Source organism: Chinchilla lanigera, unplaced genomic scaffold, assembly GCF_000276665.1.
Source record: "Chinchilla lanigera isolate Chin_1 unplaced genomic scaffold, ChiLan1.0 scaffold00002, whole genome shotgun sequence".
NCBI classification, from domain to species: Eukaryota; Metazoa; Chordata; class Mammalia; order Rodentia; family Chinchillidae; genus Chinchilla; species Chinchilla lanigera.
In genome coordinates, this window is record NW_004955403.1 from 53,794,071 (window position 1) to 53,810,480 (window position 16,410).

The following is a 16,410-nucleotide window of genomic DNA, read 5'->3' on the forward strand; positions in this document are numbered from 1 at the left end:
GGTCAGGACTCTGGTTATCTATGGTTCACAGGTCCTGGGTGTCTGTCCTGGCCCTTGCAAATAGACATGCGATCCTGCCCTCACTTGGCCATATTGTCCTCCCCCAAAGGTCACACTATGACTTTGGGCCAGTACTATGACTGGGGCCCCGTGTGCACCTGGGACCTTCATGATCCCCAAGGCGTCCCCATAACAGATGCCGTTACACTGTTATTGGAACCTCTTGGAGCCCCTCTCCCAGCACACCGCACAGTTGGGAGTCAGCGTCCCGACCTCATAATCTCCCGGGAGAGTTTAAAATCAGAAGTCAGACTTCGGTGCTAGTCCCAGCAAGCGCCCTCAAGTGAATACATTTTCTCAGGTATAAGTAGGTGCAGGCGTATTTTGCCAAAAAGCTCTGGATTTCTAGCACCCACACACTGTGTTTGGCACAGGTATTTTGTAATGCACCTTTGATGTTCCTCAGTGCTCTAAAAACGGTTGGGAGCTCGCTGTGCATTGTACAAAGGAATCCATACTCCAGCACTAGGAACGGTACGTGCTAGGTAAAGAATGTGGGTGGCAGCACGTGGCTGCCTGAGGGCCCCCAGACACACCCCACTACTTATCAAAGTCTCATGCGTGATCAACCAACACTCTGGAAACCTGAATTCTCTAGGAATAACTGAAGTTGTGCTTATGTTTGTGGACTCAGACCTGCACTGATCTGATTTAATCCTTGTTATCATAAATTCAAGGTTGCTCTATGGAATCTCTTCTGCTTTTGGAGCTGCAGCTCTATTGACACGTGCTCCATGGTCTGAAGGCCCAGGTCCTACTTCACGAGAAATATGGCGTGGTCGTGGGGCAGAGGCTCATGACTGAGCACAGGGCAACCTGGAGGCAGCCTGGGGCTGTGAAGGTGAAGGCTGGACAGATGCCCTTGTCCCGAACAGGTCTCCTTCGTGCTTGGTCACTGCTCACCTGCAGATGTGGGAGTGGAGGGCGGGTGAGCAGAGAAAGTCAAGGGGCAGAGATAAGGTACTCCTGCCGGAAGAAAAAAGGGGGTCCCTACTTCTGCTGGGCTGCAGGAGCCTAATGGTTAAGAAAGGGGAAATTTGCTTCTCTGTGGTTGAGCTTGTTCACTAACAGCAGCGTGTGAGCGTCATGTGATCTTCACCCAGCTTTTCACTCTGGCCTTTGCGTTTCTGTGGGTCTGCGGGGAGGAGAGAGTGAGAGCTGGAAGGAAGTCACCAGACGTTCGCATATTCCCACACAGCGCTCTACGTTCCCAGATGTAGGGCTTCTGCTTACCACATGTTCCATCTATTTACTTGAGCCTTTGATAAGTTGTGATATGACACCTGATAAGCCTCACAGTTTCCCACTTTGATATTTGTCTCTGGCAAATGTATTTGTCTGTTTACTCTTTGTGGTTTGTTCTATTTGTTTTAAAATAGATTGGGAACCATTTCTGATTTCCAAACTAGACCACATTGTTCTAGAATGTTTCTTTAAGTAAAGTATCATAAATCCACTGATGTATATGGCCCTCTTAGATACGTCATACCATGTAAGGAGCAGCTCTAGGGCATGGTGTCCAGGTTGCATTGTAATATTTTTCTTTCCTGTCCACAAGTGGCTGTAATGATGTGAACAAGTATAACCTCCTGGACAAAAAGAATTTTCAGAGGCCAAGGCAAATTTAGTTAAAGTCACTGCCTATGGTTAAAGGCCTCCTTGTGCAGAGTCACTAGTGCCAGGTTCAGATAAGTATGATATAAATGCATTAGCACACTGATGGGTACCTGTACACAAATTAAACACCCCTGAGCATGTCTGTGGAATTCAGAACTCTTTCACAATGCATAGATCTCATTTAGGGCATTTCAGAAAGTGCTGATGTTGTTATGGTTTAGATCTAAAGTGTTCCCCCAAATCCTCATGTGTATGGAAAATACTTGGATCATGAGGGAAGAGATGACAGCATACTTATCAGTGGACTTATGCATTAATACATTCAGTCGCTGCAGGTGCTGTTAGGAGGTGGAGGCTGGGTGCAGGTGGAGCATGACCTGCAAACATGTATTCTTGTCACAGTTGCCTCTTCTCTCTTCTCCCTGGCCACCATGCAGTGAGTATCTTTCTTCTGCCATGAATTCCACCTTGCCATTTCTGCCTTGGAGCCAACCAACCATGGACTGAACCACTGAAACTGTAAGCCAAGATAACCCTCTCCTCATTTGAGTTGTGGATGTCAGGTATTCTGTTCCAGTGATGCGAAAGTGACTGAGGCAAAAATTCATTGCTTTTCTGAGGATGTGGAGGAAGAGGTGTGTGTTCTGAGTGCTTACAGCCCAAATACTAAGATCTTCTAATTCAGAGCAGGTGTCATTAAAGACATAATTGCTGAAATCCACTCCACAGTGCATTGTTTCAGTAAGTTTGGGGTGAAACCTAAGTATTTACAGTTCTAGCATGTTTCTAAGTGGTGTAAATGCCTTTGACATTTTAGACACCTGCTCTGGTGGTGAAATAACACTACTCTAAAAACACCACCTAGGTCCAACAGGCAGACTGCTCAGTTCTTGACCTTTACATCTCTTTTAGAAAAATATACACTGAGATTATCTGCACCTTCTTAAGTGGAGTTTTCTTTTTATAATCACCTTATAAGGTCTACATAAATTCCAAATATGTGTCTCATGAGATATATAATTTGTCGATCTGTTCTCTCACTTGATGAGTTATTCTATTCACTTCCATGATCCTGTCATTCAAAAGTTACTAATTCTAAGATGTACACATATTTTTCTTTGTTGTTTATGACATGACATTTTGTTTAAGAATTCACTGTCAAGTACAAAGGTTGAGCCCTATATCTCCTTCAGTGAGTTTTATAATTTGAGATTTTACCTTTAGTTCTGCAATCCATTTTGAGTTGTGTTTTTTTATTAATGAAGTTTATTGGTACATTTTAGATGTATGCAATGATCACATTCCTCATGGGGAATTTGTAACTATACATGATGTATCTTGATTATTTTTTTCCCCATTCCCCTTCCCTCCTTTCAACCCCTCTTCCCCTCCTTACAAGAGTGCTGAGCCTGGACATTGCCAGCTTCTTCATGACCTCAGGAGCAGAGCACTTATCTTTACCATGGAGTAGGCTGCTGGCTGTGGGACTGGGTACAGGCTCTGATGGCATGGAGGAAGTGACCTGGTTCTCTTGGTTTACTGCTTTGGTCAGGAAACAGAGTTGCCATTTGGCATATGCTTCCTCTCCATTTTCTGATATAATTTGTGAACTTGGTCTCTTATTTTACTGATCTACAGTTCTACACAAATTGATTTTCAGTGCTAAGTGCACCTTCCTTCATCGTATATACTGTATTGGATCATAGTACATTATTTTTCTGTGTGCACTTAGACTCAACTAGCTTCTATAAAGTTCAGGATTTTTGTGTTCATATTCATCTGGAAGAGTAGACGGTCATGTTGTATTTCTGTGACATCTTTGATTTTGTACCTCAGTGAAATTGATGTAATATTAAGGTAATGTTGTATTCAGTGAATAAAGTGAGAAATGTTTTTCCTTTTCTGATTTAGGAGGAATTTCTGAAGTGTATTAATTATGCTTTCAAATGTGTAGTAGAATACACTGAAGCCATCAGGACTGGGCATTTATTTGGAAATAGGTTTTTAAAATTAAAACTCTGTGGTTTTGCTCAATAAAACACCCTTGAGAAGGAGGTCAGCAGGCAACCCATTTTCCAGGTCCCTTTCTATCTCTCTTCAGCAGAAGCTATCTTTCTCTCAATAAATTCTTCCTACTCTAAATAAATGAATAAATAAATACTTTGCTTCCTCCATGGTTATACCTCTCAGTACTCACTTATATCTTTTTGTCTTATGTCTGGTAATTTGTGATCCTCTTGGAATTTGTCCATTTGATTTATTTTATTCTTCTCATACATTTTCCCATAGTAATTTTTTTAATACTACTTTAGTGATTTCAGAAAAAATTCTATCATTTTTTACTCAAGAAATTTAAACCTCTCTATTTTTACTATCAATCAAACTAAAGTTTCATAAATTTTGTAGCTCTTTTCAAATAACCTGATTTTTTCAGTGATATTCTCCTTTATTTTTTAATCCCCTGTTGCAGTATTTCCACTTGTCTTGGTTACTTTTCTCTCATTGCTGAGACAAAATACCCAACACCCAAAATTAAGGAAGGAAAGGTTTAATCAGGTCACAATTTGTGGGGGTTTCAGTCCATACTCAGTTGGCTCCAAGGCAGAGTGGTACATGGCAGAGGGCAACAGTTCATGGCGGCAGAAGACAGCAAAAGTAAGAGTAAAAAAGCGGAGCACTAAGCCTCTTTTCCTCCCTTACATTGTATGCTGGCTACCCACCCATGCCCACACTGTCTCAGTGCTTTTCTCTTGCACAGGCTCAGGATGAATACCAAAAAACATCCTAGAGCAGGAAGGCCATGTCCTTTTCACCCCAGGGTGTAGAACTGCTGAGTCACTTAGCCAAGCCTCTGGACTCCTCAAATTGACAGTGTATCAACCATAACACCACTCTTACCTTTTTTACCTATTTAATTCTTGTTCTGGGCTTAGTTTCCTCTTCTTAAATATTCTTAGGTAAATGGTTAGATTATGAGCAATGGAAGCATTTGTGTCGCTACTTTTCCTGTAAGTAGCATTTTAGGTGCATCACAAGGTTTAGGTTTTAACAATATTGTATGTTTGTATTAATTTATCCCAACGTATATTCTGATTTTCTCTTCATTTTTCTTTGAACCAGTATCTATTTTTAGAAAGTGGTTTAATGTTCACGTATTCATAAGTTTCCCAAATTTTATTCTGCTATTATGAATTTCATCTCATGTGGTCAGAGTGTATTCTTTGTATGAATCATATAATTCTCAAGCACTAGACTTCAAAGAAATAGAAATTTAGAAACCACCTGAAAAGCAATCTGAATAGTGACCTCAGGGAAACTGAATGAGATACAGAATAATACCAATAATTCAACAAAATCAGAAAAGCAATTCATAATCCTAAAGATAAATTCAAAAATAGAACCAAACAGGAACTTTGGAATTTGAGAATCAGTGAATGAGAGAAAAAAGTACAATAATAGCTTCAACACCACAGGAAATAAAAATGGAGAATTAATGTTGGAATATGAAAATAAGAATATTGATAGAACCCACTCAGGAAGGAAAATTCCGAGTCAAAAAAGTCCATGAGACTAATGGGTAACAATTAATTAGACAAATGTTCCCATCATAGTAGTTTCAAAAGAAAAGAAAAAAACTCAGAGATCTTAGTTGACATAAAAATTTCTATGATATCTCAAGTCTTGGAGGTGACATGGACATCTAGATTCATGAAGTTCAAAGATCAAATAATGTTCATCCCACAGAGATCTTCTCTCGGACATGCTGTAATTGAACCATCAAATCTTAAGACACAAAGAATTCAAAAAATAGTGAGAAAAAATAGCATAAGTCCTATGTATTGAAATGTGCATTTCACCATAAGCAGACTTCTCAGCAAAAACCCTCCACTATAGGAAGGTAGTATCTTCAAAATGCTGAAAGAAAAAAACAGACTAACAATTTACCCACCATGCAAGAATCTACGTCAAGCAAAGCTGTCCTTCAGGATAAAGGTTTTGTAGACTAGAAAAGCAGAAGGAATTCATAACCATTACATTGGCCCCATAAGAAATGTTTGAAGGAATGCTTCAACCGCAGGAGAAGGGAAAATAACTCTTGACATGAACAAAGGAAACCTCAGGGGTTAGGGAAGATTAATAACCAAATTCAAAGTACTTCATCACATTAATAGCAGTATGCAGTATTTCAACCTCTAATATAAAACTTCAAAGTGGAAATGGGCCACAATACCTGCATGCACTGAAGTTGTTAAGGAACACACAATCTGTAAATTTCTAAAGGAAGCCAGAAAGCCATGGACTATTTTGGAAGGAAAACTTCAGAAGTTTTGTATACAAACTTAACTTTTTATCAGCCAGTGCATATCCAGGAATCATAACCATCAATGTAAATGAAAGAAACCACTCAATTAAAAGAGGTAGTTTAGCTGAAGGCATTTTTTAAAATCATGTGATTATATGCACTCTCCAAAGATTTACCTACCAAGGACACACAGACTGAAGGTGAGGTGACAGAAGAGTGTTCAAGGCAGATGGAAATCAAAAGAGACAAAGACAAACTTTAAAATGGACTGTTTTTTGTGGGTAGTACTGGGTTTATTCATTTAAATAGACAGTTCTTATATACAAAACAAGCTGATTTTTTCCAAGTAGTTAAAAGCACTCTTTAAACATTCAGTAAAGGTTACAGCATGGTTACACGGAACTTCTCTTCCCTAGAAGCACTTAAGTGGACAAATATGTCACAATGAAGCCGTCACAAGCACGTCAAGACGGCACAGGAGCGTGGGGGGCAGCAGGTCTCGCTTCTCACAGCTCATCCTCCGCAGACTGTGGGTAGCCGGGGCGCATGTCTGCATTTGGGTAAGAAGCGAATTCCCCAAGGGTGGGCTGGATTAGAACACCCACCCCCGTGTTAGCACTGACCAAGTACATCTTCAAAGCAGAGTGCACCACAGTTGAACTCCAACAATGAATCGCAAAACTCAGGGTGAGTGACGGTCGCTGTGCTGATGTTGTGACCATCGGCACCCAGGATGACTTCTACCCCCAGGGCAGCCACAGGCGCCTCTGTGCCTCAGGACAGAAGGCCAGGAAAGCACAATCACAAGACCTTACACTGCCTGCAACCTCTCCTCAATGCAGCAAGGCCTTTCTTATTCTAAAACAGAAAACACACTAAATCAGAAGTGTATGAGGATAAGGAAAGCTCTGTGTAACAGCAAAAGGGTCTTTTCTCCATGAGTATATAATGACTGATGAATACATATGCACCTGAAACTAGAGACATAAACATAAAAGCAAGTATTGATAGACCTAAACAGAGTAATGACGAATAAATGTTAGCAAAGAGCTTAGAAACTTCACTTTCAAAAATGAAGAAATCAAGACACAGAAAATCAGCCAGAAAATAATTACCTTATACTATATTCTTGACCAAGCGGATTTAACACATACTTAGAGAACTTTGCCCAAAAAAAGTGTAAGAACATGATTTCTTCTGAACAGAACCTCCAGTGTAGATTACATGATAGGTCACAAAACCAGGCACAGTAAGTTGTTAATAATGGAAGGCACATCAAATGTGTTTTCTGAACATAATACCATAAAACTATGAATCAACTCAAAAATCACCAACAAGAACTTGAGAACTTGTTGCATGTAAGGAAATGGAGCTACACGCTCTGAGATGATGAGGGATTCAACAAATAAATTTAAAATAAAATTGAACAATTTTTAAAAGATAAATGGAAATGGAAACACAATGTAATATACTTAAGAAATGCACACAAGTAGTAGTTCTCAGAGGGATGTAGGCAGCAATAAAGCCCACTTTATATAAGTAGGAAAATCTTATATAGGCAATCAACTGTTACAACACAAGAAACTGCAAGATAAGAAATAGTAAAACGGAAATTGATGGGAGATATACATAATGAAAGTAATACCAAAGGTAAAGGAAATAAAACAGCAATTAATATATACATAGAATCAATAAAACAAACAGTTGGATTTTGAAAACAATAAACTGACACACAGACTAAGAAAAGAAAGGGATGAGTTAAAGGAAGAAAATCAGAGATGAAAAAGGAAACATCATAATTGATACCAAAGAAATGATAAGATCACACCAAACTACTGTGAACCACACGCCAAAATGTTCAAAAATAGAAAATACACACGGCCTACAAAAATTTTTCAGAGAGAAGAAAAATCTGAACCTTCCAATAATGAGTGAACAAAATTTTTTAAATATTCGAAAGTTCCCATCAAAGAAAAATCTAGGGGGCTAAGGATATAGCTCAGCGGCACAACACCTGCCTGGCAAGCACAAGGTCATGAGTTCAATTCCCAGTACCAGAAAAAAAAAAAAAGAAAGAAAAAGAAAAATCTAGGACAGGATGTCTTCACTGCTGCATTCCATAAAGCATTTAAAACTAACACACTAGAAATTATTTCCAAGCCTTTGCAAACACTGAGCAACAAGGTACTCTCCCACTTTCTTTTCTTTTTGATGATGAAAATGTCAATATTCAAGCAGATGGGAGGCAGGAAAAGAGAGCAGAGTCTTCAACATCACCCTCAGCTTCAACCAAACACTAAACGAAGAGAACACAGGGACACAAAAGGACCATGAAGTCAGTGCAGTCCGCGCCCTCCAGATCAAACACACGCCTTCCCTCACTCCCCCCTCTGCCTCGAAGTCTTCTCCTGACGGACCCATAAATACGGGCTGACTCCTCGCTCCCCACACACCGGGATCCTGCTCTCCCATCCTCACTGACTCCCAGCCATGAGGACCCTCGCCCTCCTCGCTGCCATTTTCCTGCTGGCCCCACTGGCCCAGGCTGAGCCTCTCCAAGAGAAAGCTGAGAATGCCCAAGAAGAGCAGCAGCCAGAGGAACAGGGCCAGGACGTGGCCATCTCCTTAGGAGGGGCTTCGAGGTCTAATCTTCAAGACGCAGGTGAGCAATCCAATGTGATGGAGGCCAGGACTCTAGAGAGGAAGGTCCAGAGACGGGCTATGGGCGCAGGTCTAAAAAGATCTAGGTCGCTTATATGACCATATTTAACCTCTCTGGACCTTGATTTCCTCAACTATCAATTCCAATGTGAGAGCCAAATCAACCAAGACATGTCCTTCTTCCAAAGACTTTGATCTCCAAGATATGTCCAAAATTCACTAGGTTAACCTATGAACAGATGCACAAACTAGTTCATTCTAGATCAGAAGGGATATGGGTGGTTATACAGACTATATGACCCTGTCTATTAGAGAAGATTTCGGAAACTGGAGTCGGGTGTAAGCATCTGATGTAGCGTGATGGGTGAGGAGCACACAGCCATGAGGACAGGTGAAGACGGAGTCTGATCCTTAGTGGCCAGCCCTGACCAGGGATACGGCTGCATGCAGTGGAGCCAAGGTGACGAACCCACACCCCAGCACTGAATGTCCTCAGGGTTCACTTTCCCCCCACTTCTGACCCCAGGACTTAGTGTCTTATTCTTTCTTGTGTCCCAGGTCGAGCACTGCTCAAGACTTGCTATTGCAGAAGGCTATTCTGTGGTTTTCTGGAACGCAGATCTGGTACCTGTATACTGAATGGGAAAAGCTACCTCTTCTGCTGCCGCTGAGCATCCAGAATGGAGAAGACATCACCACTTTCAAACCAAGGCAGAAATTTTTCACACTTCTATTGGAGTTCAGTGTTCTTACATTTATCTCAAATAAACTCCTTAAAATAAGTTTCCTGTTTGCCTCTCTGTTTTCTGTTGTGTCTCAGGTGGGGCTCTGACAATGGACTCTGAAATAATGAAATTTTAAGCAAAATCATGGCTGCATATCCTAGGAATGCAAGGATGATCACAGGCTTCTGACAGTGATGAGGAACTTCAACTCGGGCTGCTGAGGGAGGATCTGCCTGCCTCTCCTGTCCCGCACCTCTGCCTTCGTTCAGACTGGTCTTGTTCTCCAGTCACTCCCCGTGTGCCTGATCTTTACAGCCTCACCTGTCAGAAAGCCACCATCTGCTTCCCCAAAGTGTGGCGGTTTCATTCAACAAGCCCCAGTGAAATGTCTGTCTTTTAAGACCTGGGGTTGTACCATCGCCACTGAAACAACACTCAGAGTAGAACGGTTTTTTTCACACAGAGATAGTGGATAGAACAAAAGGCACAGGCGACCCATGCTGTGATGTATATATTATCACTTCCAAAATGTTGTATCTGGTAGAAGTATGCTTTGATATATATTGTATATGTGATTTGTCTTCACGAACACAAAACCCAGAGGTCCAATTCTGTAGCTCCCCTTTGCAGCACGAGTCCTATTTTTCATTTCTTTTTGCTTCACTGTTTTATTTTGGTTTGGTTTGGTTTGGTTTGGTTTAGTTTCAGGTTTCTGGGTTGGGTTGGGTTGGGTTGGGTTGGGTTGGGTTGGGTTGGGTTGTTTGTGTGTTTTCAACACTGGAGATTGAATTCATGACCTTCACAGTAAGCTACATTCCCAAAACATTTTCAAATTTTTTAAAAAATTTAAGGCAGGATCTTGCTAAGTTGTTATCTTCCCAGCACTGGGCTCAAACTTGCAATCCTTCTACCTCATCACCCCAGAGAGCTGGGATTACAGGAATATGCACTCTTAACTTGTCTACTAACTGCAGTGAACCTGACTCTGGCTAGAAAGTACGGCTGTGAAGGAGTGTCTAGGAAAGGTAAAAAGACACAGAACAATTCTCTGAAGAACCAAGAGACCCATCATGCTGAGGGTATGAGGCTTGGCTTCCAGGGGGTCATGTATGTGGGGCACTGAAGGCAGGACACGGTCAGAGCTGAGGACGGCAGCACTCAAGGGTGTTGGATCTGCAAGCTCTGGGCGGGGCTGGCCCAGCTGCCCCTGCTGTTCCATCTCCAACTGCTGCCCACCCCAACATGCCCACCATGTGGCGATTCCATCCTGCCTCAGCCTGCCTCCCTCTTCCCATGCAAGACCTCAGGGTCACATCTGACCCCCATGTCTACGAAGTGCTGGTCTGATGTTGACCAGAACTTCTGTCTGACAAGTTTCTCTCCCAGATACCCACAGACCCTTGAGCCCTCTTCCTATGCATCTTTTGAGTGCACATCAGCAGGTGACCAGAAACTCCTGGCAGCATATCCAGTGTGATCAGAGACTTGTGTCTCGGTTACTTTTCTCTCTCGTTGCTGGGACAAAATACCTGACGCCCAAAATAAAGGAAGGAAAGGTTCATTTCGTTTACAGTTTGTGGAGGTTTCAGTCCAGACTTGGCAGATTACAAGGCAGAGTGGCACATGGCAGAGAGCTGAGCTCAGGGTGGCAGAACACAGCAAAGCAACAAACACACACCAGGGCAGAATGGGGGAAGAATGGCCTCAAGCACTCTCTTCCTCTCCCTTACATATGCAAACTATCCATCCCAGGGGTACAGCTCTCACACCCTTAATCAGACTCTAAAAGCCTGCCCCATGGCCACATGAGGCTTTGGGGGGACACACAGACATAAACCATAACAACTTGCTATGTCCACTCTGGTTTGAGTATTTCCAGCTAAGGATTCCATAGCACAAGTGTGACAAAAGGACATATCAGACTGTCCATGGCTGTGCTTACCAGTGTGGTCCCTGGGAGAATATCCCACAGGGAGCAAGGTCCTACAGGGACAGAGAAACTGCAGCCTTCAGGCAAAGAGGAGGATTTCAAGAGTGGTTATTCACCCTTCTTGACTAAAATAACTGACGGCCCCAGAGAGGGCAGTGATCACCACTGAAATCAACCAAGACTCCTGGAGAGGGGATGGAAGATGTACCCTCAGGTCTGACGTAGAGGAGAATCCCAGTTCCTGAGTGAAGCTCTGGCAGTCTGGGGAGGCCACCACGATTGTTCAGGACCCCCACTGTGACCATCTAGGGCACAAACAACAACAGGGACCCCCTAAGGACAGAGTCAAGCTGTGGGTCTGACATGGACATGGACCAGCTCTTCCCCCCTGTGCAGAGTGGAAGTTTGAGATCGGGGTTCAGGCAGTGTACTTTGGGTTCCCCTAACTACCACTGATACGAATTTATTTTGTCAAGCTGGTAACCTGCATCATACAGTGACTCTAGGATCCAACTCTCCAGGGCCACAAATAAACGTAATGTGGAACTTCTGAGTTGACTTTCCCTCACAACCACTCCATAGACGTATATTAAATATCTGCCTTCCTAGTTGATTAAAGTATGTGCATAGCCATGCTTCCCAAAACCATGAATATTTTTCCTCAGGATACATGAACAGTTCAAAACATCAAAATTAATATGTAGAAGATAAACATGCCCTCTTGATCCAGGCTTAGACTGAGAACGTGTTCTCCCTTCCGTGCCTCAGAGCCAGTGGCTTTCCTCTCTTCTCTGAGCCTCTGCTAGAACTGTGGTGCTAACTCCTGGCTGTCTCTAAGGCAGGTGCAACAGCAGGGTGCTCTGGAAGCTGTCGGCCCCGTGTTCCCCTTAGTGGGAGAAGGCCAAGGAATAAATCCTGCCAGGAAATTAATTCCATCTGGCTTCCTGTTAACTCTGCTTCAGGTAGGTAAGGGCATCTGCCCTGCCTCCTACCAAGCACAGCCAAAGGGGCTCCTCTCTCCACCTGGCCCTATGGTTATAGCCCCAGGGCCACCCTCCAGCTGTCCTGCTCTAAGGTTCCCCCTGCTCTTTGGACCTTCGAGATCTTGGATCCCTTTAAGCACCCTTAAGATCCCTCCCCTTATTAATCCCTTTAATAAGGGGAGGCCACCCTTATTACTAGAAGCTCTTGGGGTAAGAGGGTAAGAGGCTTGGCTTCTTACAATGTGCTGCACTGTAGGACCCAGTGTTCTGATGGTGTCAACTCCATGGAGGTTTAGACAGAGACCAGTGCTATTTCCAACATGAGCTGGACATGTACCCACCCACAAGAGTGTACATTCCCTCAGAATAGCAGGCTTGCTTTGCTGGTATAGTTTGGGTTATAAATGCCAACATACTGTTCTGGGCATGAATAGAAGAAACTATGGGTTATTTTAAAATTCTTAGTAACAATGTTATGGAAAGCCCTCCCAGTCCTTGTCACTGCCCAGGAGGTTAATATTTGTAATCCCATGGGAAAGTTATTGGAATTATAATGAGTGAATTCCAATCTACCACTTCCAGTGCAACCCACGGCGAGAAGAAGGACACAATATATCCAAAATGGTGGGGGGTCAAGGGGGTCCTAAGTCCAGCCACAATGATGGCCTATACCCAGGACCGAACCCAGATTTTATTCATTTGTGAAGAAGAGAGTGACTTGAGGATGAGTGACTGTAAGAGTGGCACGAAGTATGTGCGTGCTGTGAGCTGGGCTAGGGAGGAGGCCTGAAATCACCTCCGCAATGTGCAGAGAGGAGGATCTGCAGAAAGAATATGTTACATCTGCATGGCATAATTGAGGTAATATCTGATGTTCTGGAGTCAGTGCTTCAGCTCTGATGTGTAATCTTTCAAGCCCCAGAAAATCATAGCCTCTATGTCCAGGCTCGATCCCAGCCAACAGCATGGAGCATTGGCTCACACATCCCACCTCATCCCAGTTCACTTGTGGGAAAAATAGAGGAGGTTGGGTCCAGGGAAACACACCTACCATCTTCAAAGACTACTGTCAGCACCTCAGCTGGACTGATGTGCACTGTTTAAAGCCAGCTGAAGGGATAAGGAAAGGGTCCTAGCCAGCTCTGCACATATCAATACATGGAAATAGGGTCAGGCTCAGCCAAAATGAAAGTGATTGCTGCTCTTTCAAGGAGAGTCACGTGGACAAGTGTGAAACCTGGTGTGGGTTATCCCACCTGACCCATACGACAGCACTGGAAGTCAGGAATGTTTACATTGTGAGGCTGGGAGGAAGGAGAAGGAAGAAAGGGAGGAAAAAGGGAGAAAGGAAGGAAGGGAGGAAGGAAGGGAGGAAGGAAGGAAATAAACTGATTAATTCCTTGGCTTCTACATGGGTGTTGTGGAGCGCTGCTGTGGTCCTAGCTACCCAGGAGGCTGGGCAGGATGCTTGCAAGTTTGAGGCCAGCCTGGGCCTTTCACAAGACTGTCTCAAAATGAAAATAAAAAGAACTAAGGACGTAGCTCACTGTTTTTTGGTTCATTCCCTTCTGCAGCAAAAGCAAAACAAACCAAAAGCAGTTATTTATATTCTGAGTGGCAACCAGGCACATGGCCCGTGTGTGTGAACTGAGTCCCTCGGCTGCTCAGCGGCCCCCATCCACTCCCACATTCAGGTCTCTTTCACCAAATACCCTTTATTTTTCCTGGGGAGATCTGCTTTGGGACCAGTGTTGCAAAGGTGGCTGGGATTCAGATCAGAAGTCGGTGCTCACCCACCCAACAATGCTCCCTGCTCCGCAGACCCTCTGGGGATGCATACTCGGTCCTCAGGATGGCTTTACCACCTTCAGGCCAGCAGGTGCTATGGTGTGACCCCTGCCCAACTGTCTGGAGCACAAGTCCTCCTTCTCTGCGGGCACACTGTGAGCACTGGTGTGGCATCCCACCACTGAGGACATTGCAGTGCAGAAACACACTGGGGCTTCAGAGGAGGCAGACAGCCTTGTGAACTGTCAAGGGTGTTTGAGCATTGCTCAGGCTTAGGTGTGGGGAAGGCCAGTGGAGAAAAACAAAGACTACAGCTAAGAGCCTCGTGCCCAGGGCCATCCTAGGAATCCTCTCCTCTAACAGGGCTGCAGGAGCCTGATGATTTAAGGAAAAGGAAACATGCTTATCCTGGGGTTGTACTTGTTCACTGAAAACAGAATCTCAGGGAAATGGGTCCCTCAAAAGAGGGCTCAGACCTCAGCATTTGCATACAGGGAGGGGAGAGGGGAAAGGATCACAGTGAGTCTCCGCATCGTCCCCAAAGCCCTGTGAAGTTCCTCTGAGCAAGGACTTCACCTCATGTGGCAGTGTCCTTTACACACTCAGTGCCTAGTACTACCTAATGAGTTAGGATAAACCCTGACAAGCCTCCCTGGTTGCCATCTGAATAAATATTTATCAGGGGCCAAGTGGAATGTCTGTGGCATATCCCACTTGCAAAGGTAGAACACATAATTCCAGATTTTGCTTTAGGTAAACTCCCATAATCCATGGAAGTACAGTGGTACCTCAGTTCATGAACTTATTATTCTGGAAAAGACGACCACGTGTGTGTTTGTGCAGGACAGATGGCCGTAGACATGTTCAACAACCCACGGAGAGCCCACACACAAAAACAAAACTTTGCCAAGCACCTCTGTTTGCAAACCAAATTGTTTACAAACAAAACTGCGCATGAACCGAGGTACCAGTGTGTATGGTCCTCCAAGGCACAGACGTCTGAGTCAGAGGACAGTGCAATAGTTACCCTGCTTGTGAACAAGGTGGCAAGGAACTTGGGCGATTATAACTTACACAGCCAAGAAAACTGAGGACTGAAAGAGAGTAAATAAATATGCACGAAGTTTTAAAGACTATTTCACATTGGGTAAAACAACGCAAAATTCCAATAAATATGAAACAAATGTATTGGCAAGCTCATGGATACCCGGAGTCAAAGGGAACCCTCTGAAAACAACCTTAGGGCCCCACAATCCTTTCACTCTGCATGAACCTCCACAATGGCACTTCAGAGAAAGCTTCAATACCCATTGCTTCTCTGAAGACCTGAGAGAGAAGGAGCCCGTGTCTTGAGTCTAGGTGGCCCGTGCATCCACACCTTCTAATTCAGAGCAAGTGTCATGAAAACATAATTGCTGTGATCTGTTCCACACAGGGTCTGATTCTGTAGGTCTGAGGTGAGACCCAAGAATTCGTGTTTCTGGCATATTTGCAGTGGTACAAATGCTTCTGACACAAGACCAGCTGGTTCTGGAAATGACACTGTTCTCACATAGCCACATGGACCCAAAAGGCGCATTGCTCAGCCCGCAGACCCTCCGTTCCAGGGACCTTCTGCATTCTCTGTTCTAGTCACACACTGGTGTGGAGCAATTCTCATGTTGAAAATCTAAAATCCAGCACCCCCCACCTCTCCACAACAGCCAAGCTTTCTCACCCAGTGCCCCACAGACCCCGTCTTCCACAGCACCAACCCACTATTTAGTTATTTAACACCAATCCTATTTAGTTGCCCAAGTCTGTCTTCTAAGTCTTTCAGCTTCAGATGAGGTTGAGGCTCCATCGCTTCACTTGTATCGGAGGAGCACAAGAGCCGTACATGAGCCCTTCTTCTCCTGAGCCTGTGATGAATGCAAGCCCACACCTACCTAACTTCTTCTCGTGGTCCCCTTCATTCCTAGAAAAACCTCACAAAACAGCTCAACCTGACTCAAGGGCAACTGACTTCGCTGCCCTTTCGAAAAACCTTCAAAACCCGTACTTTGCTGTCCTAACTTCCCAAAGAAAACATCATTTCACCATAGAGACTGAATTCTAGAAAATCTGTTGGGGGGTAAATGTGCTTTACTTGTTTGAAATGTAAAATGAGAAAATCATCTTATAATTGATAAGTTAGTTTCTTCAACTGTAACAAAATACATGTTAAAGGTGGATTTTAAGGCTATCATATTACAGAGTATTTATGGAGTAAGAGCGGAGGTAGCTTTGGAGGTCAGAGGGCAGAGCGCACTCAAGTCTGACAAACACCTGTGGTGGTTACTTTTAAGCATGAGGGAGTCTGCA

General features: G+C 43.8%; 1 protein-coding gene across 1 annotated transcript; it reads left to right on the top strand.

Moving 5' to 3' along the window:
- Positions 1-7,700: 7,700 nt before the first annotated feature.
- Positions 7,701-9,405, top strand: LOC102022662 (defensin-5-like). Its single transcript, XM_005373914.2, has 2 exons — positions 7,701-8,642; positions 9,200-9,405. The coding sequence occupies exons 1-2, from the start codon at positions 8,471-8,473 to the stop codon at positions 9,310-9,312; spliced, it is 285 nt and encodes a 94-aa protein (XP_005373971.1). The 5' UTR covers positions 7,701-8,470; the 3' UTR covers positions 9,313-9,405.
- Positions 9,406-16,410: the final 7,005 nt, after the last annotated feature.

What these genes read in the sequence shown, in the direction of transcription:
- LOC102022662 (XM_005373914.2), top strand. Translation starts at nt 8,471, where the DNA reads ATGAGGACCCTCGCCCTCCTCGCTGCCATTTTCCTGCTGGCCCCACTG. An exon ending in GTCTAATCTTCAAGACGCAG is followed by an intron (nt 8,643 to 9,199) that starts GTGAGCAATCCA and finishes CTTGTGTCCCAG; the next exon opens with GTCGAGCACTGCTCAAGACT.